The following is a 27,006-nucleotide window of genomic DNA, read 5'->3' as shown; positions in this document are numbered from 1 at the left end:
TGAGAAGGGGGTCATCACCAGACTGCTAGAAGAGTCCCATGGCACAAATCAGGTTAAGAACTCTGCTGTGTAATATCCCTAACAAGTAAGTGGTTATGCAGCCATCTCTTGACAGCCTTTAGTAAAAGGAAAACTGATACGGAAAAATACATAGACAATTGGATGTAGAAAAAAAAAGATTAACTATACATGAATAATATAATAGAATAACAGTAATGATAATTGACATTTTAAAGAACTTTCCTTCTAACAACCCATGATGTGGGTAGAGCAAGTATCAGAAAAGGCAACTGCCCCTCATAGAAGTTAGATGATAATGATTTGCCTATAGTCTCTTGGTTAAAAAGTGTTAAAGCTGGGATTTGAACCCAAATCTTCTGACTACTAGGTCTGCTGTTCTTTCCATTTTACCATATACCACTTCTGCTTATACTGGTTGGTAAGTAAATCTTGATTAAGGGCCTGCTATGTGCCATATGTGCTAAGTGCTGAGAATACCCAGAAAAGGCAGAAGATAGTCTTTGCTCTTGAAGGGTGCACAGTCTAGTAGGGGAGACAACATGCATATAACTATGTACAAACAAGCTATATACTGGATAAATTGGAAATAATCCATAGAAAGAAGGTACCAGAATCCAGAAGGACTAAGAAGGGCTTCTTTTAGAAGTTGGCATTTTAGCTGGAACTTGAAGGAAGCAGAGATTAACAGATAGATAATAATTGTAATTATTATTAGTAACTAACATTTATATAGTATTATGTGCTGTGTTAAGCCCTTTACAGTTATTATCCCATTTTATCCTCACAACACCCTCAGGGATAGGTTCTATTATTATTCCCATTTTACAGATGAGGAAATGGAGGCAAGTGGCAGTTAAATGTCTTGCCCTGGATCACACAGCTAATAAGTGTCTGAGATTGGATTTGAACTTGCATTTTCTTGAGGCTAGGCCTGGCTCTCTAACCACTGCACCACCTCACTATGCCTTAAAAGAAGAGCTTTTCAGACTTGGGGAACAGCTACTGAAAATTCCCAGAATTAGGAGATAGAGTCTTGTTGGAATAATAGCAAGGAGAGTATATCACAGGATATATGGTGATTTAGGGGTGAAAGGTGTAAGAAGACTAGAAAGGGAGGTGAGGGCAGGTTAAGGAGAGCTTTGAATACCAAACCAAGGATTTTACATTTGATCCTAGGAGTGATAGTCGAATTTATGGGGCGGGTCAGCTGAGTGGACGGGCCTGGCATGAGGTGAGTTTTGTGGCACTATACTTCACTGCTGCAAAGGACATTGATAGTATTGTTATCGAAGGCTGTTAAACAATGAATTTTGCAAAAAGTTAACTCCATTCCGTGACATTTAGGAGTTCTTATTCTATACTTTAAAGAAAGAGGCAAATGATAAGGAATAAAATTGAGACCAGAAGTTTATTCAAGGAAGCAAATTCCCTCTCCCTTAATCCATGTATCCAATCAGTTGTCCCTCCTATATCCCCAGTATCTCTCATATCTTTCCTCTTCTTTGCATTTATACACTTATACAACCTCTGCTCTAGTGCGAGCTTTCTCTTTGTTGTGTTTAGTTGTTTTTTAGTAATGTCCAATTGACTTGACTCTCTGGATTCATTTAGGGTTTTCTTGGCAGGATACTAGAGTGGTTTGCCATTTCCTTTTTCAGCTCATTTTATAGATAAGAAAACTGAGACAAACGGGTTTTGAGGCAAGTGGCAGTTAAATGTCACATTCAGTGACCTGCCCAGAGTCACACAGCTAGAAAGTGTCAGAGGCCAGATTTAAACTCAGGTCATCCTTGCTTCAGGCCCAGCACTTATCCACTGAACCACCTAGCTGGCCTCTAGGATTTCTCTAGGCAATAGCCTCCTAATTAATCTCTCTACCTCCATTATCTTCCGTCTCCAGATATCTTCTACTGTACAACTGTCTAACAAATATTCTTCAAATACAGATTTGACCATGATGCTTCCCTCTTCCCACTGCCCCCCTCCCTCCATTAAAAAAATCTTCAGTGACTCCCTGTTTCCTCTAGGGAAAATACAAAACTCTCAATCATCATGGTGTTTAAAGCTGTTGGCAATGTGGCATCCATCTACCTTTCCAATGTTATTTTCTATTACCCCCTCCCCCCATACACACATTCTTTAGTCTTGGTTCCAGTCAGACTGATCTGCTGACTGGTCCTCATAAATAACAACAATTTACTCTCCTTTTTGGAAACAAGTGGTCCTTCATAGTTGCAAAATGCACTCCTCCTCAGCATCTTTGTTAAATGTGCCCTCCCAAAGCACCGTTTTTGTGCTGCCCAATGAATGCTAGTCTTTTCCTGATCTCTTCCCCTCTCCTTAGTTATTAACTGTCTCCACTTTCATTGTATTTTATGTTTACTTCCTTGTATGCATGCGTCATCTCAATACAGTGTAAGCTCCCTGAGGGCAGGGGCTGTTTCATTTTTGTCTCCCCATTGCACAGCACAGTACCTTACACATAGTAGGTGCTTGATAAATATTTGTTGCATTGAATATCCTAGGCTTCATTATAGGTTTAGTCTATTGTGCTGTATAATCTAGGTCTACAGTACAGTAATTGATATTCATAACATCTTTGAGTTAACAAGGAAAGATTAAATTATGTTTCCTATGCTTTTTACTACTACAGGGAAACATAATAGATTGTAGAAAGATTTTTATTTTAAAACTGTTTTTTAAAAAAGCAAATCACAGAACATTTTGCTCCTTTCTTGGCTCTTCAGTTTTCTGGGAAATTGTCATCTAGGATTTTGTTTCCTGAATCACACCATAGGACTCTATTCCACTGTATGTCTTTGCTAACAGAGTCTGTTATGTCTTTGATTTGGGTGCTTCCTCCACAAAAGCAAATCATAACCCTTCCAAAACCTGAGTGATTTTTGTCATAATGGTAATGAAAATAATAGCCCACCTATCTATGTCATTTTGAGTTTTACAAAACACTTTCTTCTTAATAATTCAGTGGGATAATAGAATCTTATAGGAATCCTTCATAGGAGATCCATTTAATGTGCTTAAAGCTTTCCTCTAGTTTTTCAAGTATCTGGGATGGGGGAAGAAGAAGGATGGTGGTGATGTGCTTTGAGGGGGGGTGACGGGATTCAGGGGACCCCCCCCCACTGAAGTACAGGAGAGTGTTGTCTGGAATGAATTCATGGATTCAAGCATTCTTTAAGTCGAGGTGGAAAAGGTTTATTATAATGCCAGTAAAGCAGGCAGAGCTCCTTAGGGAACTTGCATTCCTTAAGGAACTTGCAGTTTAACAGGAATGATGCTAAAACTTATATATACAGGAAAAGCAGTGGATTATTTGGCAGATGTGCTATTTAGGTGATAACTTAAACTGTGGTCACTGGCCTCATTCACTACTGGAAACCAGAGGAAGGGGTTTCTCAGGGGTGTATTTTTGGTCTGTTAAATCTGTAGCAAGATAGCTTTGAGAGCTAGAATGTATGGCTTGACCTCTGGATTGAATGTGATAACTTTGGGAATCAATATATGATAATTCTGTGGTTATAAGATAGTCCTGTTTTTTTGTTTTTTTTTTTTAAAGCAATTGGGGTTAAGTAACTTGCTCAAGGTTACTCGGCCAGGTGTTTCTGGGTGGGTGCTAAGTGTCTGAGCCTGGGATTCGATCTCCAGGTCTTCTCAACACTGGAGCCGGTGTTCTTACTCGCTGTGCTACCTGGCCACCCCTGATAGTCCTGTTTTTACAAGAGAATTTCTTCAGAGGTCAGCTTGTTCTTCTGTTGGGGAAAGATAGTTTGTTTTTTACTGGACCCACTTATGAGTAATTGTGGGGAAAGGTAGTTTGTCTTACTAACTTACTTATGAGTTATGCAGTGTCCTTGGTCTGGGGAGAAAATTGTCAGGGATAATGTTTTAAAGCTAGGGAGAAATGTGATCTTGCAATTGGGGTCCAAGCACAAGCACCCCATCTGTGATGTTGCATCTAGTTGAATGTTGTCTGTCTTTAGGAAAGACCTGTGTTAAATGTGGCCTCAGACACTTACTAGCTATATAACCCTAGACAAGTCAGTTTTCACATCTGTAAAATAGGAATGATAATAGCACCTATCTCTCAGGGTTGTTGTGAGAACAGAGTGAGATAACAATTGTAAAACGCTTAATGTGGTACCTGGCACATAGTAGGTGCAGTGTAAAAGTTACTTGTCGTTGTTACTATTAATTGTTCACTAAATGACCGATTCATTGCTTTTTCAGGTCATAAGTTGCTATCCTAGAGCAGGGGTTGGCAAACTGTAGCCCTTGGATCAATTCCAGTCCACTGACCTGTTTTTGTATTTTTTTTCTAGTTTTAAAACCATTCTTCTCTGGTGGGAGAAATTTGGCCTGCAGGCCATAGTTTGCCAACTCCTGTCCTAGAACGTAATGTGAGGATATCTACTAAGTCTAGCATGATTTCTTTTGAACTTCATACTTACCTATGCTCACAGGTATGACTGATTGATCTGAATGTGCTCCATTGAAACCCACCTGTGGAAGCTGTGTGTGATACTTAAGAATCTCCCTTCTCACCTTTGGCAATTTTGCCTCTTGAAACCTTCTTTTGATCCATGTGTTACATTAGCTCTCCAGCTATGGGCAACGGGGGAGGAGGGAGGGGGGGGGACGGGGGACGGACACAATCATACAGGAAATATTGAAATGGTTCTGAATATATTGTGTTTTAATGTCATTGAAATTTGTCGCAGATATTTCATTAAACTCCTGAGATATCGAGATAAGTAGTACAAAAAATTTTGATTTAATTTATGAGCTTTTTTCTTATACATGTACTTTTTCACTTCATTATAGTTATTACATTCAAAAAGGGATAGATTTTATTATTCCCATTTTTGAAATGGGAAAAGAGGAGCACAAAAGTTTGTCCTTAGCATAGGCAGAGACATTTAAGTGGCGCAGTGAATAGAGGGCCGGAAGACCTAATTTCATATTGGGCCTCAGGCACTTACTAACTGTGCGACCCTGGGCAGTCTCTTTATACTTCTTTGCCTCAGTTTCCTCATCTGTAAAATAGGGATGAGAATAATAATATCTGCCTCCTGGGTTATTGTGAAAATACAATGCAATAATATTTGTAAAGTGCTTTGTAAACCTTCAAGCCCTATTTGTAACCACTATTATTATCATTAGATGGGACCCTGACTTTGGCCTTTCTTCTACTTGATGATACCTCCCCATTGTCCTTTATGAGTTTACTTGATACCAGGTAACTGGGACAAAATTGAAAGACTCAGTCTCAAAGGTATATCTTTGTTTCAGTTTTTGTGGAGATAAGATTGCTGCATTCTGATAAATACACTGGCCTGGAAATCAGGCAGGAGACCTGGACTCTTCGTGACTCTGCCCCTGTGTGACTGTGCAAATCACTTAATCTCCCTGGGTATTAATTCCTCACCTTTAAAATGCCAGGGTGAGCACTAAAGGTCCTTTCCTGCTCTAGAATTCTATAACTGAATCTGTGACTTTTTTTTTCTCTCTCTCTCCTTTTTTTAAAAAATTTGTTACTATAGGTTTACCAAGTTGAAGAGCCTTAATCTTTCCAATAACCATCTTGGAGATTTCCCTCTGGCAGTATGCAACATCCCAACCTTGACTGAGCTGAACGTGTCCTGCAATGCCCTCAGAACTGTTCCAGCAGCAGCAGGAGACATGCACAAGTATGTTCTCAAAGCCTCATCTTGGAGTACAACCCATGACCTTTCTGCACAGGTTTTACAATGCCTGATGTTGTCATTTTCTTAGCCGTGTTGGTCACTTAAGTATTGACTTTCACTCCCAATTAAGCAGTTGGAAACTTTCTGGACCAAGTAGAGAACTCACTTGTTAGTTTTCTTAAATTTTGGTATCTGAAAAACAAAATAGAGGATTTTTATTGTTTTGGTAAAGCTGAAAAATCTGTAGAGCAAGTGGCTTTATGTGTGGATGAAAGCAGTGAAGTGCTCTCCCCTTGCCTGTGTTAAATTAGAAAGATTTGGAAACAGTCTCACAATAACAAGTGATGTGATAGCTGTTTTGGCATCTTGCCACAGTTAGCAAATATTGTCCTCAGTTAGGTTTACCCAAGTCAGGGCAACTATTTATCTTTTTTGGTTTTGTTTTGATCTTTACAGATGTTTAGGAGGCTTATCTATGACCCTGTTCTCCCTTGTGCCTCACTCCCTCGGACTCCACCCATATGTGCTTCCCAGGGCAAACTACAATTCCTTCTGCCAGTTGTGTGAGCTGTTATATGTGCTGAATGAAGTTCTGCACTCATAAAAAATGCATTTTCAAAAATCTGTTGTATTTTCTCTCTCTCTTTTTGAATAGTTTACAGACATTTTTGTTGGATGGTAACTATCTTCAGTCCCTTCCTGCTGAGTTGGAGAATATGCAGCAGCTCAGTTACCTAGGACTCTCTTTCAATGAATTCACAGACATTCCAAAGGTTTTGGAGAAACTGACTGCTGTAGATAAACTTTGTATGTCTGGAAATTGTATGGAGACCCTCTACCTGCAGGCTTTACGAAGACTGCCACACATTAAGCACGTGGATTTAAGGTAACCAGTTAATAGAGGCATGTCCCTCCAAATGAAAAAAGCTAGCAATTTTGGTACTTTCTAATTGAATTGTTATTTTGTATTTTAGGGTAAATTGTTCTCCTAAAGCTATTACTAAACTTACTAGGGAAGCTCCCACAACCTTATTCAGTGACAGCTGCTGTAAACAAAAGCAGGCTAATTGTAGCTAAGGACCACTGGCTGTTTGTGCACAGAGTATATAGTACACAAACAGAGATAGATTAATGTGTTAGAGGTGACTATGCCATTGGGGATAATCCTTTTTAAACAATTCTTGCCCTCCTTGACCTCTTTGTATTATTCACTCTGTTGACCGTGCCTTTTTTTCTTAAACACGTCTGTTGGCGTCTGTGAGTCTGTATTCTCCCCTTCTATTTTCTTCGATAGGGTAGTGGGCCTAGAGTCAAGAAAAGCTGAGTTCAAATGTAGCCCTAGACATTTCCTAGCTGTGTGACCAAGCTCACTGAAGCTCTGTCTGTCTCAATTTCCTCATCTGTAAAACGGGAATAATAGCACCTAAATCTCAGGATCAAATGAGATAGTGTCTGTAAAGCAATTAGCATAGTGCTTGGCACTTAATAAGTGCTTGTTTCCTTCCTTCCTTAAGCTGTATTCATTCTTTCTCTGTCTTTCAGTCACAGTGATATTTCCCATTCTGACCTTGACCTTCCTCTCTTGCTTATTTGTGCTCTCCAATTTAGTTATTCCATATATTCTCCTAACTTGGACTCTTAACTTTTTGCAAATGACTTTTAACTCTGCAAATTTTTATCTCCAGCCCTGATTCCTCTCTAAGCTTCAGTACTACATTTCAGATTACCTGCTGTATATCTACACTATAAATGCCCAGCTGACCTCTCTCTCTCTCTGTCTCTGTCTCTGTCTCTCTTTCTTTTGGAGGGGGGAAGGCCAGGCAATTGGGGTTAAGTGACTTCTCCAAGGTCACACTGCTAGTCAGTGTCTGAGGCTAGATTTGAGCTCAGATCCTCCTGACTCCAGAGCCAGTGCTCTATTCACTGTGTCACCTAGCTGCCCCCTTTTTTCCCTTTCTTTTTTTTTTTCCTAGCTGGCATCTCAAATGCCATGTCCAAAAAGAAACTCATCATCTGATTTTTTCTTGTGATTTTTATGTCTTTTAATGACTTCACTTATCTCTTGAAGGAAGTAGCTACATGGATAGCGGGCTGAACTTAGAGTCAGGAAGACCTGAATTCATATACTGCCTCATTTACTAGCTATTTGACCCTAGTCAAGTCATGAAACTTCTACCTCAGTTTTCTCATCTGTTAAATGGGTATAATAATGGCATCTCCCTCCCAGGGTTGTTACAAGAATAAAATGAGTTAATATTTTTAAAGTACTTTTGCAAATCTTAAAGTGTTGTACAAAGGTTAGCTCCTACAACAATGTCAATGCTTTCTCCTTTCTAGATACAGCACCTTGTAGTTTTAGTTTCCTTTTGTTTCTTTGTTCCTCCTATCCATTCTTATCATATTTTCTCAGTTTTCTCTTCCAAATGTTTCTCAGATTCTTTCCTTTTTATTTCCACTGCCACCAGTAGGAGATAATCTAGCTCACCTCCCTCATTGGACAGGTGAAGAAATTTAGGCCTAAAACAAATGAGATGTCTTTCCTGGGTCACATAGGTAGAAATCAGCAGAGATCACTTTATCTCTCTGCCCCTTTTGACTCTCAGCTCAGAGGCTCCGTAACTTTCTTGGTTCATGGTACTCTTAGTATCTCAGTTATTTTTTCATGATGCTCCTAAACCAAAAGAAATAATTTATTGTTAGGTGTACGAACAACTTAATAAGTATTTTTGTCCTAACAACTTACTTGCATCTAAAAAGTACTCCAATTACTTACTAATGGGATGTGTGTCTGTGAGGCACTGAACAACTTCTCAAATCTTGGAATCGGCTTGAACACTGCCAACCTCATTTCCTGTTTCACATCAGTTTTTCTGTGTTTCTTGCTTTTTATCACAGCAACCACAGAAAATCTAGTTCTGCAAAGATATAATATTCAGAGAGGAGAAAGAAGTTACTAGCATAGCCAAAATTTGTAAAAGTTAACCAAAAAAAGCCCAAAACCTCACACATCAGAGAATGTCATAGAAATGAATATAGCACAGTCTCATACTGAAACTGTGAACTACCCGAAGGTCGGAGTTCTTTGGGCAGTGTCTGACTGATGTTGAGTATCCCTTGTTTCCATCAAAAATCTAAAATTTTTTGCTACGTTCTTGTCAGTTTGCTGTGTGCATGGTTTGGAAACCATGGTCTTAACTACATCTTAAGAGGACTGTGTTTTAGTAAACAGTCAGAATTGAAAATAGCAATTGGCCTAGAAAGAGGCTATTGTTCATCATATAATTCCTTTTTCAATTGTGTTAGAGAAGCATCACCAATTCAAAAGATAACCCTTTCCTGTCATTAAAGCTTCTGAGTCTTCCTTTTTCATCTTGTTAGACTTTTTATTCTTTTTGTGATTTGCCATTAACTAGACTGTTTTGAGTATGTTTTCAGTGAAGTAGTTTAGCTTGGACTTAGAGGCAGACCTAGAAGGGGCCTTTGCCATCTAGTTCAGTCCCTCACTTTTTATGGAGGAGGAAACTGAGACTGTGTGAGGTGGAGTTATTTGTCTAAGGTTACAGAGCTTTTAAGTGTCAGAGAGAATTCAAGGTTCCGTCTCCTGATTTCAGGTCCAGTGTTTTAACTCTGCTACCTCCTATAAATGATTCTTTACTGATCAGATACCAGTTGGAGGAAGAATATTTCTAAAATCTGGTGACGTTTTGTAATCCAACGTGAAGTCTGTTTTCTTGCCTGTATATAAATATTTTAGCAACATAGGGAATCTTTGGGAATAATCCAGGTGCCCAACTTGGAACTGGATTTTTATTGTACATCCTGCAGGTGAAATGAAAAGAGAGAAGAGGAAGGATACCTTTGGGCCACTTACTGAATGGTTGGTCCTTCTTGTTGCCCTTTGTACTTTCCTGTAGTTGATTCCAAGCAGACATCTTCTCTCCTTCTCTCTTTTTCATCTATTGGCTTAATGGTGGCATGACACATTCCACCTTCTTTTCCATTCATCATTAAAACTCACTGAAGAGGAAAGCTCTCTTATCTTGGTTGAAAGTGAGAAGATAAATCTTCAGATGTTTGCTGAAGGCCAGCCTTAACCTTAATGTACTTCCTCTCTAGTACCATTACATGATTTCTGGTGAGTTCCTGCCATTCCAAGAGAGAATTTGGTTTGGGGGGAAGATCTTGGAATTTTGTTGCTTTGATAATATTAAGTAAAGTTTTCCTTGGAGGAAGGTATCATATAACAAAATAGGAATTGGGAATTTTCAGCTCATCTTTGTAACAATATATCTCTTTGTTATGTTGGTCACTATTCTCAATTTTCCTTTGTATGTTATTGGCCAAAGTTCTCTGGCATCCCTTTTCTAGAAACCCCTGCCATAGAGATACCCGATTCTCCTATTACAGATTCTGCTGGTTTGGACCTGGGTTCTAGTCCATCTCTGATACCTACTGACCTGGGGCATATTTTTGGTAATCTCTCAGTGCATCAAGCAGTTCTGACACTCTAAGTGGTAGAGCAGATTCTGATCTGCATTGATAGTGGACATTTCCTAACTGGACTTCCTTCTGCCAATAAAATCACAGATTGAATACAAAGAAAAATAAATACTGCAAGACTTTTTTCCCCTGTGAACTCTGTTCCATCCTTGGCTTGTTGTTCTTTATCCTATGATCTCTAGTCACTGGCCCTTTGTGTTCCAGATTTCTGTTCACTCTGATCATTCTCATTTCCAGCAAACCTTAGGGACAGTAACATCATCAGTAGCTCATTACTAGCCTTGAGCCAGTTAAGAGACTGTGTGGCTTACCTTTTTTCCCCTTTTATGCTTGCTTCATCAGAATGTGCTGTATCGTTAAGCTTTAACAGTTTCTCCTGGGTTCAGACAGAAGCCGGAGAGCATAGTGAAAAGAGATTAGGAGTCTGAAGATGTAGGTTCAAATCCTGGCTCTGGTACTTACTAACTGTGCAAGCTTGAGCAAATCATTTAACCACTCTGGACCTCAGTTTTTTCATTTGTAAAATGAGAGAATTGGAATAGTTGTCCCCTAAGGTGTCCCGCTCTAAATCTTATGATACTTAAGATACTGCCTCTCTGCTCCCCTATTTATTTTCTTTCAAATTTGAAAATTTATTGTGGTAGTAATGAATATTCCAGGAAGTTGAGGTTTTTTTCCTTTAAATTGTCTACAGTGTGATGTCAGTGGTTTTCCTTTTGCTGAAATAAATTAAATCTGTGATATGATCTTCTTAAAATAATTTCAGATGGATTCCACATGCTAATCCCTCCCCATCCCCCTGTCATAATTCTCTCCATTGTATTTAAGAATGTACTGTCAAAGTTAAAGCCCCTGTGAGTTACAAGACAGGACAGTCAGAAAAGCTAGCCATTTAGACCAATCCAGATAGTTGAGAATGGAGAAATTATGACGAGTTTCGTAGTAAGCCTTGAGTGTTTGGCACCACCAAAGTGGGAATTGGTTTATATTTATAATGTGGAAGTAAAATGCCATTTTTATTTGAATTTTTTTCCTTCTCCCTCTAAGATTGAATGTAATTAGGAAGCTGATAGTGCAGGAGGTGGACTTCCTTCCACATGTGACTCAACTAGACTTACGAGATAATAAACTTGGTGATTTGGATGCTACAGTTTTCAACAATCTTGAAGTTCTGCACTGTGAAAGGAACCAGTTGGTGACACTCAATGTTTGTGGCTATTTGCTAAAAGCACTCTATGCCTCTTCGAACGGTAAGTGAAGCAGGTAGTGCCAACGTCCTTCCTTCTGCTGCCTGTGCTTCCCACTTCAACCACTGCTCCTGCCCTTCTTCCTCTTCAGTTGTGGAAAAACAAATACTAAGAGGAGCTAAGACAGAGGGCATGAAGGAGGGGGGAAATCCTGATTTGGTGGGAAGAGTAGAGGAAGGAAAGTTGTAGTTCTTCCATTGTTCCTTGTATTATTTTGTTGTAATTATTGAGCTGAGTTATCTCCTCTTCTGACTTGGCCATTCTACCTAGAGGGGTGTGTGTATGTGTGGGGGGAAACCTAGCCTTTTTCTAGAGTTATTTGGCATCTGAATATGTGACTATGTCTCTGAGGACCAGAACAGGAATATACTCTACAGCAGCAAATTAATTACATAGAAGAAACATCATGGTTTAGTGGAGAGAACACTGGATTTGGAGTCAGAAAGACTGGATTTACATCTCAGCTCTGTCACTTGATAGCTTTGTGACCTTGGGCAAACCTCTGGGCCTCGGTTTCCTCATCTACAAAGTGAATAGTACAAGCATTTATTTCATCCATCTCACAGGAGTGGTATGAAGAAAGTATTTTGCAAATGATAAAATGTTAAGTAAATGCACTCTTAGTATTATTATTATTATTATTATTATTATAAGTAACTAGAAAGGGAGGCTAGTTAATCTAAGTTAAGACAATATTGATATAGGAGATCATCAAGCCCAGAAACCAACCGTGGACAGATTTCAGAAGGGGGAAAAATTCTAACTTTATTTCATTATAATTGATTTCCTTTGTATTTCTGTATATTTTATTCATTCAGAAACATTCTGAGAAAGGGTTCTGAGGCATACCCAGACTGCCAAAAGGGTTCCATAACACAAAACAGGTTTAAGAACCCTGATCTAGTCCAAGGTCTAATTCTATAGAGGAAGAACTGAATCCTAAGACAGGTGAACTGATCTGCTCAGGATCATACAGGTAGTAAGCATTGTTTAGTACAAAGGCTAACAAGACCTTCATAAAGAAGAGAAAGCATGTGATGGAATATGTGGAAAAATGGGACCATTCTTGAAACCCATTCAAGAGGGTTTAGTAATAACTATACGAGGTAACATTTATATAGTGCTTTTAATAAAGGTTTGCAAAGGACTTTACATATATCATTTCACTTCACCTTCATAACAACCCAGTTTCCAGTATATTTAATATATATTTCTTGCTCATAATTTGAAAATAGTGACAATTCTAATAAAGATCACAAGGATATAGTTAATTCCTAAAGTAAAGATTTCAGGCCCTCTTTCAGTTAAAAAAAATTAAAGTCACTTCAAGAGATTCTTTAAAAATTACCTGTTTTTTGCTTGGCACTTTTTAAGATACTGATAAAATATATGCTAGACTTTAGCCCTCAAGGATCTTACAATTGTGTTGGGCATACAAGGCATGAAACTATTACAGAAGAGTACAGGACAAAATATAATCACATCCTTAATTGTATACTATGGATTATATGTACCATGCAGCTTTGGAGAAGGGCAAAATTAGTATGGGCTGAACAGTGAAGAATGGTTAGTCTTTGGATAGAGAGGAAGGAGGGGTACACTCCAGTCAGTCAACTATTTTCAGCATCTACCACTTCATCTGCATGGGAGCAAAATCACAGAGGTAGGAATGAACTTGATGTGGTCAGGGGACTATGATGAGATGAAAAAGTGAAAAGTTAAAGTTGGGGTATGGAAAGGGGGGTTTGTTAAGTAGTCAGGGTCAGATTTTAGAGGGCTTTGAATGAAATGATTTTAGACTCAGTCTAGGAAACACTAAGGAATCATTGTAGGCTCTTAAGCAGAGAGTAGTATGATAAAAGTAGTATTATAGTACTATTACTCTGACCACATTATTTAAGATAACTGGAATAGTGAGACTAGTAAAGACTCAAATCTGTCTGTGATTCCATCAATATGGGAGTTCCCTTCAATGATGCAGCTCACAACCTGTTCATGCCTAAGAGATATACAAAGGTTAAGATGAAAGGGCCAGATTTTAAGCTTGAGTGACTGGGAAAATGACTGTAGGCAGAAATGGAGAATTTTTGGAGGAGTGCAGAATTATGGAAGAAGAGATATCTTTAGCTAGTAATCTGTTGAGTAGAAGGAAATAAAACATCCTGGTGAAATATTCAGCAACTTCTTGAATAGGAATCAAGTTTAGTGAGACAATAAGGGTCATAGGTGCAGATTGGGATGTCTTTGACACAGAAGAGATTGTTGAAACCATGAGAGTGGGTGAGTTTCTTAGAGGAGCCACTGAAAGCCATGAAGAAGAGATAGGGGAACAGGAGCAAGGGGATCACACAGATCCCAAAGGAGCAGATAGTCATCAGCATCACATATCTTAGGGAGGTTGAACATAAGGACAATTGAGAATAGGCATTGGATTTGGCTAGAGGGATGGTCATCATCTAAGAGTAGTTTTAGTAGAGTTGTAGAAGCAGAAAGCTAGATTATGGAAGGTTTTAGGGAGGAAATTCCAAATTTCAAATTCCAAAGATGTATAGAATTCTGTGAAGAGAAGAGGAATGGAGAGCTAAAATCTAGATACATAAGTGGGTAAAAATGATAAAATCACTTCTTCAGTCCTTCAAATAAATCATGATTGCCTGCAAAAGATCCCTTTAGTGTTTTGTAGTGTCATAGTTAAACTATGAATGCAAGGGAGAAAAAGATGATAATGATACTTAATCAGCAGATTTCTGTGCCATTTTAATAGTTTTTCTGTGTCTTGTTTTCCCCCCTCACTAGAACTTGTGCAACTTGATGTTTACCCAGTTCCACATCATCTGACCTTCATGGATATTTCTAGGTAAGGAGTCAATGTGGTAGAATCGGAATGCTTTGAGGTAAAATTGCTTGAAAATTCTTTAAGCAATTCCAGCTGAATTCGTGTATAAACACTCTCTTGAATGTAAAGCATGTACATGAAACCTCAATGTTATTTCATCAGTTTTTACTGTTTAGGCTCTAAAAGAGTACCAGAGCAATTTACTCATTAAAATGCCCCAATGATAGTGACATAAGTATCTCAAGAAGAATGTGTCACAGCCCAGATGTGAGTACTTGTGCACAGTAGTGATCCAGCCTGACTAATTACAAATAGACCAACATGGCACATGGAAAAACTCTTAATACTAGGTCTGATTCTGTCAGATAAGTTAGCTGAACATCATTTGACTAGGGATCAGACAATGGAGAGGCAGTGCAGTGTGAGGGAGGGCAATGAACTGGGAAGTTTAAGCAGGCCTCAGTTCTGGCAGCAGCTATCACTTTGCACAAGACATTTTGGACCTCAATTGTTTTTTCATCTTTGTAAGAGGAGAATTGGACTATATGATTTCTCAATTTTGTGTTATATTCTAAATCTAAACTATTCCCTAAGTTTTTTATTTATGTGAATTGGGTGTGTGTGTGTGTGTGTGTGTGTAATTTTACTTATATTGAATAATGTTCCCACACCTGGATCTGCATTTCTGTTCATCCTTTGTGACATTTTTAACTATTTCTTGTCCAAGGATCCTGGCTCCTTAAATTCAGATTTAGATTTTATGTTCTGACCAGTCTGCTGGTCCCATTTGTAAATAGGAAAGTTGAATGAATCTCACAGAATCATGCCTAGACTGTGGCATTTATGCCCAACATTCTTCATTTGAAAGGAATGTTATGGTAAAGTTGATCCTAAAACACAGAGGTATATGTGATTCTACTATAAACATGCATGTACTTAAATATAGTTTGAATACAACATAAATATAAAAATATAGTATAATATAGTATATATTATATACATTTATATATAATATGTAATTATATATAATATAATGTAGTATAAATGCTATAATTGTAGTTTTTACTTAAACAGAGGTAATACATAAAAGTATAAAATTCAGCTTAACAAAATGAGTTCTAGAATTTGGGGCATCTAGAAGGGAACACGGCATATGAGGAGTGGGGTCCAGGATGTATAAACCATCTAAATATGTTTAACTTGATATAGTTAAGTTTATGTTTGCATTCAAAATATGATAAAATAATTCACTTAATTTTCCTCTGTCATCCATAAACTGGCTGAAGATAATTCCAGATGAGCAGGTCCAAAGGTGTATTAAAAAGTAGCAGCAATGATCTGAAATATAGATGACCTGCCATGCTGATTGTTTTAAAGGAGAGTATTCATTTAGTTATAGGAATTCTGGCATTTCTGTTTTTTAAATAATGGATCTCCACTATCTGTAATCATCTATCACATATGTGGCACCATTGAACAGATTTTGCCTTTGATCATGAGCAAGAAATTCTGTAGAATTTTACCAATTGCCCCCAAATTGCAACAACATCATTATCATCGTTTGTGAGGTAGTTGGGGTTAAGTGACTGGCCCAGGGTCACACACCTAGTAAGTATCAAATGTCATTGCTATTATTTTTTAAAATTATGTGAAAGTTTTATTCTCTATTTCTTCTTAATTATATACTTCATATATTGTGATCTGAAGAACAGAGTCTTGGGCTTAAAAGAAAACATTGTCTTTCACATCTCTTTGAACCTAGGACCTAAATTTAGGCTGAACCCTAACTTTAAAAAAACAAATGTGCCTTGATTTGTAGGAACCACCTAGAAAGTGTGCCTGAGTGGGTATGTGAGAGCCGCAAGCTAGAAGTGTTGGACATTGGTCATAACCTGATCCGTGAGCTTCCTGCTCGGTAAGTACTGTAGACTAGAGGACCAAACCTGAAACTAGAAGTTACTGAGAACTGCTGAGTTAGTGTGTACCTTGTTCCTGTGACAGAAAAGTTTGTTTTCATCTTTTGTTTGGTGTCTTTTACCTCATGTGGTGTCATTGGGCTATAAACTTGGCCTGGCCTTTTCTTCTTTACTTTCATGCAGTGAAAAACAGAATGTGGCTTTGAATTTCAGCCAAACATTTTAAAGCAGTGCAGGGTTAGTATGTAGTGGAAATTTTTTATTTTGTTTCATAAGCCAAAAGGAATGTTCAAAGACGTGTCAAGCCACCTGATGGGGCTACCTATAGCATCTTGATCCTTTTGGAAGATACCATTTGTACAAATTGACTATAACAAGTGACTGCCTCTCCTGTTACTTCAGTATAGTTCTTAAAAAGAAATTTTAATAGATTTTTAGCTTGTTAAACCTGACACCAACAAGCAGAGTTTTGTTTTTTCTAATATGAAATATGGGCTGAGAGACCTTTTCCTCTTTTTCTCTTCTCTTTCTCTCTTTTTCTCCCCAATTTTCTTTTGTTTCCTAATCTTTAATGAAGTGATCTGCTGGACTTATGAAAAAGACCATGTGATCTCCAGTGTCCACAATTCCCTACCCCTACCCCAAAACACCAGACACCACATCCTTTATTTTCAAGTTGTCAGAATTTGCAGCAAAATGTTTTGGAGATACTGAACTAGGTAGTTAATGATTCAGAGTACATGCAGTCTCTTTCTACTCTTGTCCACTGGTTATTAGACCTGAGGAAATGCATGGTACCATGCTTGATCATTTAGTGATATAGAGCCAGATTCTTCCTTGAAAACATCATTGAAGGAATGTATAAATCTGTTTTTCACAGAAACTTTTATATTAGGAGATTATCCTTAAAGATAATTGCTGGGAATATTGGTGGTGAATAAAACCACACTTTCTGTTAAAGAGTTAAGTAGTTGTGGAATATACATGTTTAGTTGACCTTACCAAGAGCCAGAGAGTAATTTCAACCAAGTGCTAATAAAGCCAAGGTCACTTTTTCAATCCCTTCAATAATCCAATTCTTTCTGTATAGTCTGTGTCCATCAGCTGTACTCCTTACTAAATATAGCTCTCTTACAAAGGTATGGCCTTTATTACTGTGGGGAATAAGTATGTGTGGAGCAACGTGCTACCAGAATAACTCTTTAAGCACATGCTATTGACATTGGTTTAGTAGCCTCTTAATACGTTGAAGAGCAGAACCAGGAGAAATCTCTACACAATCACAGACACAACATTATTTGTGACAACCAACTTCAGTAGACTGGGCTCCTCTCAGGAATGTAAGGTTCTAAGACAACTCCAAAAGACTCCTGATCTAAAGAGATGCCCATATCCAGAGAAAGAGATGCGGAGTCTGAATGCAGATTGAAACAAACTACTTGCTCTGTTTCTTTTTCTTGATTTGTTTTGTTTCCTCTTTCCCACTGATCATTCCATTGCTTATAATTTCTTCTTTACAACTTAACTAATGATTAATGTGAATATATAATTATATCAGGGGAGAACAGGGACATTAAACACAGTTTACTAAGTAGGAAAAAAGGCATTTGAGAGAGCCTCAGGATTAGAAGGGACTTCAGAAGCTATTCAGTACAAACCTGTACTTGAACAAAAATCCTGTCTACAAAACACTGGTAAATCGTCAGCCAGCCTTTACTTGATTACTGCCAATGAGGGAGAACTTACCCTTCTAGAGCCATCCATTCTGCTTTTGGATAGCTCTTGTTATTAGAAGGTTCTTCCTTCAAGCCGGAATCTGCTTTTTTTTTGCAGCTTTCATTCATCATTCCTGGTTCTGTTCCCTGGTCAGAGCTGTCTTATCTTCACTAGATTTTCCCCTCTCCAGTCATATCCACCATTTCCTTCTGTGCCTTGGGATGTAATGCATCTGGCCTAGTGACTTGAATTCATCAAAGATGTCTAGATTACCTTTTTACCATCTTCCTAATTTGAGGCATCAGCTCCTGAGCAGCCATTTTTGGTCTGTCCTTTCCAGACAAAGCCTTTTCTCCTTGGCAGAGAAAACAAGCTAAATAAGGATTGAGTAATTCTTTCTTCTTTCTGTCATGTGTCGTTTTATCATCCACCAGAAGCAGCGGTCCTTATGCCTTCTTGATACTCTTATAATTTTACAAAATGCTTTTTTCTTGTTCCTAGCATTCCTTACCAGCTTCACTAAATTCAGTTCATCAGAACTCCAACATAAGTCTTATGGAATTGTGTCGTGCTTTTGGATTCTTTCTCCATTATCTGCCCTCAAGTCTATCATCTATCTTCACATATCTTTGTGAATTTAAGTTGATTGATGAACTCCTTCTTGGGCTCTTTAGATAAATTCCCATTTTCCTTCTCATCAGATTTTTTTTCTTAAATGTATGTTTTTAGAATTTCATTCTTGAATTTTCAGCCCACCCCAGGCCTGTGACCTCATTATTTCTCTTTACCCTTTGAAATCTGTTCTCGCCAAATCTAGGGTGCCTGTCAATTTACACCTGACTTTCCTTCCTTTCTTTCTTTTTTTTTTAACTTTTTTATTAATTTGTTTGTTTCCTTTTAGTTTACAGGATTCAATTTCGCAATTCCTTGATTTTGTTCCTCAAGTACAGGATTTGTAAATACTTTCACATTATACATTAGTCAGGTTATAAGGACGGATTGTACCAGCTGGAATGAAAAATGGTAAAGATGACATAAAACCAAATAAGAGAAGGAAAAAGATCAGGTATTTTGTTTCCAACTGGATATAAACTTAGTTCTTTCTAGTTCTTTCTCAAGATACACATATTTCTCTCCATCATGAGTCTTTTGGGATTGACTTATATCACTGCATTGCTGAGAAGAGTCCAGTCTATCAAAGTTGGTCATCACACATACGTTGTGTCTGTAATTGTGTACAAATTTCTTCTGGTTCTACTCTTCTCACTCAGCATCAGTTCTTTTAAGCCTCTCCTCCATCTCAGGTAAATATGAAGACCGTCTGCTCCTCGTTTCTTGTAGCACAATAGTATTCCATAACATGCATATGCCACAACTTGTTCAGCCATTCCCCGGTTGATGGGCACCCCCTTAATTTCCAACTCTTTGCTACCACAAAAAGAGCTGCTATACACATTTTTGTACATGTGGGTCTTTCTCCCATTTCTATGATCTCTTTGGGATATAACCCTAGGAGTGGTATTGCTGGATCAAAAGGTATGAAAGTATTTATAGCCCTTTGGGCATAATTCCAGATTGCTCTCCAGAAAGGCTGGATCAGTTCACAACTCTACCAGCAATGCATTAGTGTTCCAATTTGCCCACATCCTCTCCAGCATTTGTCATTTTCCTGTTTTGTCATCTTAGCCAATCTGACTGGTGAGATGTGGTACCTCAGAGTTGTTTTGATTTGCATTTCTCTAATCAATAGTGAATTAGAGCATTTCTTCATGTGCTTATAGATAGCTTTAATTTCTTTCTCTGAAAACTGCCTGTTCATATCCTTTGACCTTTCATCAATTGGGGAATGACTTGTATTCTTATAAATTTGACTCAATTTTCTATATATTTTAGAAATGAGTCCTTTGTCAGAGCCATAGGTTGTAAAGATTCTTTCCCAATTTCCCACCTCCCTCTTAATCTTGGTTACATTAGCTTTGTTTGTACAGAAACTTTTCAATTTCATGTAGTCAAAATTATCCATTTTACATTTTATAATGTTCTCTAATTCTTGTTTAGTCATAAAGTCTTTCCCTCTCCACAAGTCTGATAGGCAAACTATTCCTTGTTTTAGGAGACTGCTTACAGTATCAACCTTTATACCTACATCATGCATCCATTTGGACTTGATTTTGGTATATGGTGTTAGATAATGGTCTATGTCCAGTTTCTGCCATACTATATTCCAGTTTTCCCAGCAGTTTTTGTCAAATAGTGAGTTCTTATCCCAAAAACCAGGGTCAGGAGGTTTATCAAACAATAGATTACTATAGTCATTGACTTCTGAATCTCGTGTGCCTAGTCTATTCCATTGATCTACTCCTCTGGTCCTCAGCCAGTACCAAGTAGTTTTGATGACTGCTGCTTTATAATACAGATTGAAATCTGGTATAGCTAGTCCACCTTCCCTAGCATTTCTTTTCATTAATTCCCTTAATATTCTGTACCGTTTATTCTTCCAAATGAATTTTGTTGCTATTTTTTCTAGCTCTATAAAGTAGTTTTTTGGTAAATTAATTGGTATGGAACTAAATATATAATTTAATTCAGGTAAAATTGTCATTTTTATTATATTAGCTTGATCCAGCCACGAGCAATTGATATTTTTCCAATTAGTTAGATCTGACTTTATTTGTGTGAAAAGTATTTTTTAGTTATGATCATATAGGTCCTGGGTTTGTTTTAGCAGGTAGATTCCAAAATATTTTATAATGTCTCCAATAACTTTAAATGAGATTTCTCTTACTATCTCTTGCTGTTGAATTTCATTGGAAATATATAGGAATGTCGAGGATTTATGTGGGTTTATTTTATATCCTGCAACTTTGCCAAATTTATTTATTGTCTTAAGTAGTTTTTTACTTGATTCTCTAGGATTCTCTAAGTATATCATCATATCATCTGCAAAGAGTGATAGCTTGGTCTCTTCTTTGCCTAATTTGATTCCTTTGATTTCTTTTTCTTCTCGAATTGCTACTGCTAACATTTCTAGTAGCAGATTGAATAAGAGGGGTGATAGTGGACACCCTTGTTTCACCCCTGATCTTATGGGAAATGCTTCTAGCTTCTTCAATACTTCTTCAAGTATTATACATATAATACTTGCTGATGGCTTTAAATAGATGCTACCTATTATTTTAAGGAAGGCTTCATTTATTCCTATACTTTCTAATGTTTTTAATAGGAATGAATGTTGTATTTTGTCAAGCCTTTTCTGCATCTATTGAGATGATCATGTGGTTTCTGCCAGTTTTATTGTTGATATGATCAATTATACTAATGGTTTTCCTAATATTAAACCATCCTTGCATTCCTGGAATAAATCCTACCTGATCAAAGTGTATTATTCTTGAGATAAGTTGCTGTAGTCTTTTTGCTAGTATTTTATTTAGAATTTTTGCATCCATATTCATGAGGGAGATTGGTCTATAATTTTCTTTCTTTGTTTTATCTCTTCCTGATTTAGGTATCCGTACCATATTTGTATCATAAAAAGAATTTGGTAGGACTCCTTCTTCACTAATTTTCCCAGATAGTTTGTAGAGTATTGGAATCAATTGTTCTTTAAATGTTTGATAGAATTCACTAGTGAATCCATCTGGCCCTGGAGATTTTTTCCTAGGGAGCTGACTGATGGCCTGTTCAATTTCTTTTTCTGAGATGGGATTATTTAAGTAATTTACTTCCTCTTCAGTTAATCTGGGCAACTTGCATGTTTGTAAATATTCATCCATTTCCCTAAGATTGTCAAATTTATGTGCATACAATTGGGAAAAATAATTCCTAATTATTGTTTTGATTTCTTCTTCATTGGAGGTAGATTCACCCTTTTCATTTTTGATACTCATTATTTGGTTTTCTTTCTTTTTTTTTTTTTATCATATTGACTAAGGGTCTATCAATTTTGTTGTTTTTTTTTTTTTTCATAAAACCGGCTCTTGGTTTTATTTATTAATTCAATAGTTTTCTTAATTTCAATTTTATTAATCTCTCCTTTTGTCTTCAATATTTCTAATTTAGTATTTAATTGGGGATTTTGAATTTGTTCTTTTTCTAGGTTTTTTAATTGCATGCCCAATTCGTTGAGCTCCCTTTTTTCTAATTTAATCATGTATGCACTCAGGGATATAAAACTTCCCCTAAGAACTGCCTTTAATGCATCCCACAGATTTTGGTATGTTGTCTCATTATTATCATTCTCTTGAATGAAATTACTGATTGTTTCTATAATTTCTTGTTTGACCCACTCATTCTTTAGGATTAAATTGTTTAATTTCCAATTAGTTTTTAGTCTGTGTTTCCCTGGCCCTTTATTGCATATAATTTTTATTGCATCATGATCTGAGAAGGATGCATTTAATATTTCTGCCTTACTGCATAGAATTGTGAGGTTTTTATACCCTAGAACATGGTCAATTTTTGAGTATGTGCCATGAACCACTGAGAAGAAAGTATATTCCTTTTTATCCCCATTCAGTTTTCTCCAGAGATCTATCATACCTATCCTCTCTAAAATCCTGTTCACCTCCTTAACTTCTTTCTTGTTTATTTTGAGGTTGGATTTATCAAGTTCAGATAGGGGGAGACTCAGGTCTCCTACTAGTATAGTTTTGTTATCTATTTCTTCCTCTAATTCCTTTACCTTCTCCTCTAGGAATTTGGATGCTACACCACTTGGTGCATATGTTAAGTAATGATATTGCTTCATTCTCGATGGTGCCTTTTAACTGGATATAGTTTCCTTCCTTATCTTTTTTAATTAGGTCAATTTTTGCTTTTGCTTTTTCTGAGATAAGGATTGCTACCCCTGCTTTTTTTACTTTAGCTGAGGCATGATATATTTTACTCCAGCCTTTTACCTTTACCTTGTGTATATCCCTCTGTTTCAAATGTGTTTCTTGTAAACATCATATTGTAGGATTATGATTTCTAATCCATACAGTTATGATTGTTATCTGTTTCTTTCCCCCCATCCTATTCCTGTCCCTGTTAATGTTCATATTTTCCCTCCCTTCTCCCTTCCCCCTCTTAATAGTTTTCCTTTTGACCACCGCCTCCGTCAGTGTTCCCTTTTCAGCCCCACTCCCTTTTCCTCCCCTTTCCCCTTACTACCCCTTTCCCCCTCCTACTGCTTGTAGGATATTTTTATACTTAATGAAGTATGCTATTTCTTCTTCGCATCAAGAGTGACAGGAACAAATCTCATGTGAAGCTCCTCTCCCTCCTCTCTTTCCCTCTAAAATGATACTTTTTGCGTTTCTTCTCCATAGAGTCCTATGCTTAACTGGTTGTTATTCCCTCCTTGTACCAGAACCCATGAGGGAAAAGCTCATATGCTTCCCAACTCCCTCCCTTTTTTTTACCTCTGCTATACAGTTTTTATGCCTCTTTGAGTGGCATAATTTACCCTTTTCCACTTCAACCATTCCCTTTCTTCCATTGCAGTCCCTTTGTAGCCCTTAATAATATTTTTTTAATTGTCATTTTTTGTATTTTATACTCATTCCCTCTACTTGTCTATAACCAGTTTACTCTTATCAAATAGCAGGGTGTGTGTGTGTGTGTGTGTTCTCATTTACGTTTCTAAGTCAATGTTGCATCTCGTAATTGGAGGTTGAATTTTCCGTTGAGTTCTGGCTTTTTTATCAAGAAGGTCTGGAACTCTGTTATATCATTGAATGACCATCTCTTTGCCTGGAAGAATATGCTCAGTCTCACTGGGTATGTGATCCTTGGTTGTAACCCGAGCTCTTTTGCCTTCTGGAAAATTATATTCCACTGCCTCCAATCTTTCAGTGTAGAGGCTGCCAAATCCTGTGCAATCCTCACTGTGGACCCTCGATATTTGAATTGTTTCTTTCTGGCCACTTGAAGCATTTTCTCTTTTATCTGGTAGTTCTGGAGTTTGGCCACAACATTTCGAGGACTTTTCAGTTTGGGATCTCTTTCAGCAGGTGTCCAGTGGATTCTCTCGATTTCTATTTTACCCTCAGGTTCTAGTATCTCAGGGCAGTTTTCCTTAACGAGCTCTTGGAGAATGTTGTCCAGACTCATTTTTTCATCATGATTTTCTGGTAGGCCTATGATTCTCAGATTATCTCTCCTGGATCTGTTTTCCAGGTCCGTTATTTTTTCTTTGAGGTATTTTACCTTTTTCTAATTTTTCATTCTTGTTGTTTTGCTTGGCCAATTCTTGGTTCCTCATAGAGTTATTTGTTTCCATTTGGTTAATTCTGGTTTTTAGCAAATCATTTTCCTTGGTTAATTTTTGAAGCTCCTTTTCCATATCATACACTTTTCTTTTTAGAGAGATGTTTTCCTCATTGTAATGTTTTTCTAATTCTGCTATTTTCGTTTTGAGACAATTATTCATTTTATCTTCTATCTCTCTCATTTTGTTTTCAAAGTTCCTTTTGATCTCATCTAGGAGAGCCTTCTGTGCTTGGGACCCATTCCCTGTTGAAGTTTCAGCTTTGGGTGTGGAGTCCACATTGTCTCCCTCTGAGGTTGGTTCCTCCCTTTGAGGATAGTAGGACTCCAGAGTCTTTGTCTTTGTAGTCTGCTTTCTACCCATCTTGAGGCAGGGTCCTAGCCACGCCCTTCCTCTAGTATCCCAAGCCTTTACTGTAGAGGGTTTTGCCCTGGGGCAAGAGTTATTATGTTTTTAGGGTCAGAGGGGGAGTTTGGAGTAAGTGAGGTTCACTCTGTCATCCTAGTCTTTGGAGGTCCTGAAAGGGGCTTTTAAAAAAAATTTCTGGGCTATGAAGTGGTAGCCCCAGGAGTGTTTGCTGTTCAGGACAGGGGCCCCTGTATTTGCTTCTTACCTTGCTCTTTCCAGTCCCAGCCCTTTGGTGATAGGCCTCGTAGTGGACCTTGTGGTTGGTGGGAAGACTTGCCCTCCGAGTTGATCAGGCCCCTTCCGGGCCTGCCCCTGCATCTGCCGGCTACGCCGTGCCTTCCGGGACTCCCCCTGGGTCTCTCTCCTTCCTTTCTTTATTATGAATTCTAAAATGGATTGTCCACTTTCCTTCCAGGTTCTTATTTTAGCTTATTCTTATTCCTTGTGGGTAAGAATCAGTTCTAGAATGATCATCATTCCCTCTACCTTTTAAAGGTTCATTAAAGCAAGTCATAGAATTGTTATAAGGCCTTCTTTGGTCAGAAAGTAAGCTCCAGCAGAGGTCTAGATGATTGAAGTCCCCCAGCACAACAATGTGACATCTACATGCCAAGCCTGGGATGGCTTTCCCATCTAATGGCTTTCTCATCTAATCTGTTCCTTTTGAATAAGGTACAGTTATACCTTTCGTGGGCCTCGTCCCACCAGTTGTCAGTGATATGGGAAAATATCCTCTTCTGAGCCGGCATGTCTAATTCATCTTGCTCTCATTACTCATATATTATGCATTTGTGTGTAGACATCCAAAGCAACGGGTTTTGCTCCTGGCTCTTTGCTTTGATTTTTGTGAGTTTCTGGTTTTCTCTACTGCTACTCTTTTTCCTACATTGTGATTTCTGTCTGTTTGAGGGCTTCTTAACCTTTTTTAGTTTCATGGACCCCCACAGCAGTCTGGTAAAGCCTAATTCTACTATGGTTTGTTGCCTACAATCATAACTATAGGAAAATGCTAAATTTTAGTTAGAGGTTAGTAAAAATTAAGATGTATTTTTCCCCATCTGTGTATGTTTGAATGAATTTTCTCCTCTTTTCTCTTCTTTCCAGTATAAAACCTTTTTGATTAGTTTTGCAAGACTCTAGGCAAATTTCATTCTTAATAGCTTAAAAAAAACCCCATCAAAGTATGCTCCATCTCTGGCCAGAAGCATGTCATTCCTATATTTTAAGCTAGAGTCCAGTAATCTAAATCCCAGCCTTACACACCATATTTTAAAAGAACAGTTTTTTTTCCCAAGTTTGCCTTTTTCTCTTTTGAAGCCCTTGCTTCTATAGGTCATCATTACTCTGTGTCTCTTTAGAACTTTCTTCTTTGTTCTCACATTGAAGCTTTTTCCAATTTATTTTTTAAATCAACACTTCTTTCTGCCAGATAACCTGAAAAGTGAAGAGACATTCCTCCAGCTTCTTTGCCTTCTCTTCTAGGATGAAGACCAGAATGCATTTAAGTCATAGATAACCGGTGCTACCCACTGTGAAGACTATTGCAAATTTCATCCTATTCTCCATGCTTATTGGAACTGAGATTCTCAGACCTTTTTTCCCTCCTTCTTGCTTAATAACCATGTCAGAGAGCTTGCTAGTATCTGACCTGTAGAATTTCCTCGAATAAAGTTTTTGTCAATATCTCATTGTCTCTTTCCTCTCACCCCATCCTAAGAGATTCTTTATTAATAAGTTTATAAAAGTCCACACTTAATTTAAGTACATAGAACCTGTTTCATCTTTAATTGCAATATGGTCACCTAGGTTAACACCTTTATTATATGTGAGATAGAGTCATGGCATTTTTATTGATATTCTGGCTCTCAGAGGCAGCTAGGTGGCACATGGATAGAGTAGAGTACTGGCCTGGGTTCAGATCCAACCTTAGACACTTAGTAGATCTGTGACCCTGAGCAAGTGACTTAACTGCTCTCTGTCTTAGTTTTTCTTCAGGTATAAAATGAGAATGATAACAGCACTGACTTTCCAGAGTTGTTGTGAGGATCAAGTGAGATATTCTTAATGCATTTAGCACAGTGCCTGGCACATAGTATAGCAGTTTAATAAATGTCTGTTACCTTCTTTCCTATGTTCAAGACACAAAAACAAAAGGAAATATAGCTGACCTTTAATCAGAATTTTTCCCAAATATATTTAATCTTAAGTTTATTTTACATTAATGGAAACTGTTTTAGGTTATTATCATAAATAATAAAAATGATGATGACTAACACATGTAGTATCTACAGAGACAAAAGATATGACTGAGTGGAGCTCTGGGCCCGGAGTCAAGAAGATCTGAGTTCAGACACTTATTATCTGTGTGACCCTGGACAAGTCATTTAACTTTTGTTTTTCTTAATCT

The 27,006-nt window shown here is 37.6% G+C and overlaps 1 protein-coding gene across 1 annotated transcript in view; it reads left to right on the top strand.

Moving 5' to 3' along the window:
* PHLPP1 (PH domain and leucine rich repeat protein phosphatase 1) overlaps positions 1-27,006 on the top strand; it is a 287,729-nt gene that overhangs the window by 199,696 nt on the left and 61,027 nt on the right. The window contains exons 5-9 of the mRNA XM_069100244.1: positions 5,583-5,729; positions 6,382-6,612; positions 11,274-11,476; positions 14,270-14,330; positions 16,129-16,224. Coding sequence (XP_068956345.1) covers positions 5,583-5,729; positions 6,382-6,612; positions 11,274-11,476; positions 14,270-14,330; positions 16,129-16,224 — 738 coding nt within the window. The remainder of the gene's footprint in view (positions 1-5,582; positions 5,730-6,381; positions 6,613-11,273; positions 11,477-14,269; positions 14,331-16,128; positions 16,225-27,006) is intronic.

This window comes from Petaurus breviceps, unplaced genomic scaffold (genome assembly GCF_028583685.1).
Source record: "Petaurus breviceps papuanus isolate PSGF00001 unplaced genomic scaffold, PetGlider_PUasm1.0 38, whole genome shotgun sequence".
NCBI classification, from domain to species: domain Eukaryota; kingdom Metazoa; phylum Chordata; class Mammalia; order Diprotodontia; family Petauridae; genus Petaurus; species Petaurus breviceps.
This window is presented reverse-complemented; position numbering and strand designations above follow the sequence as displayed.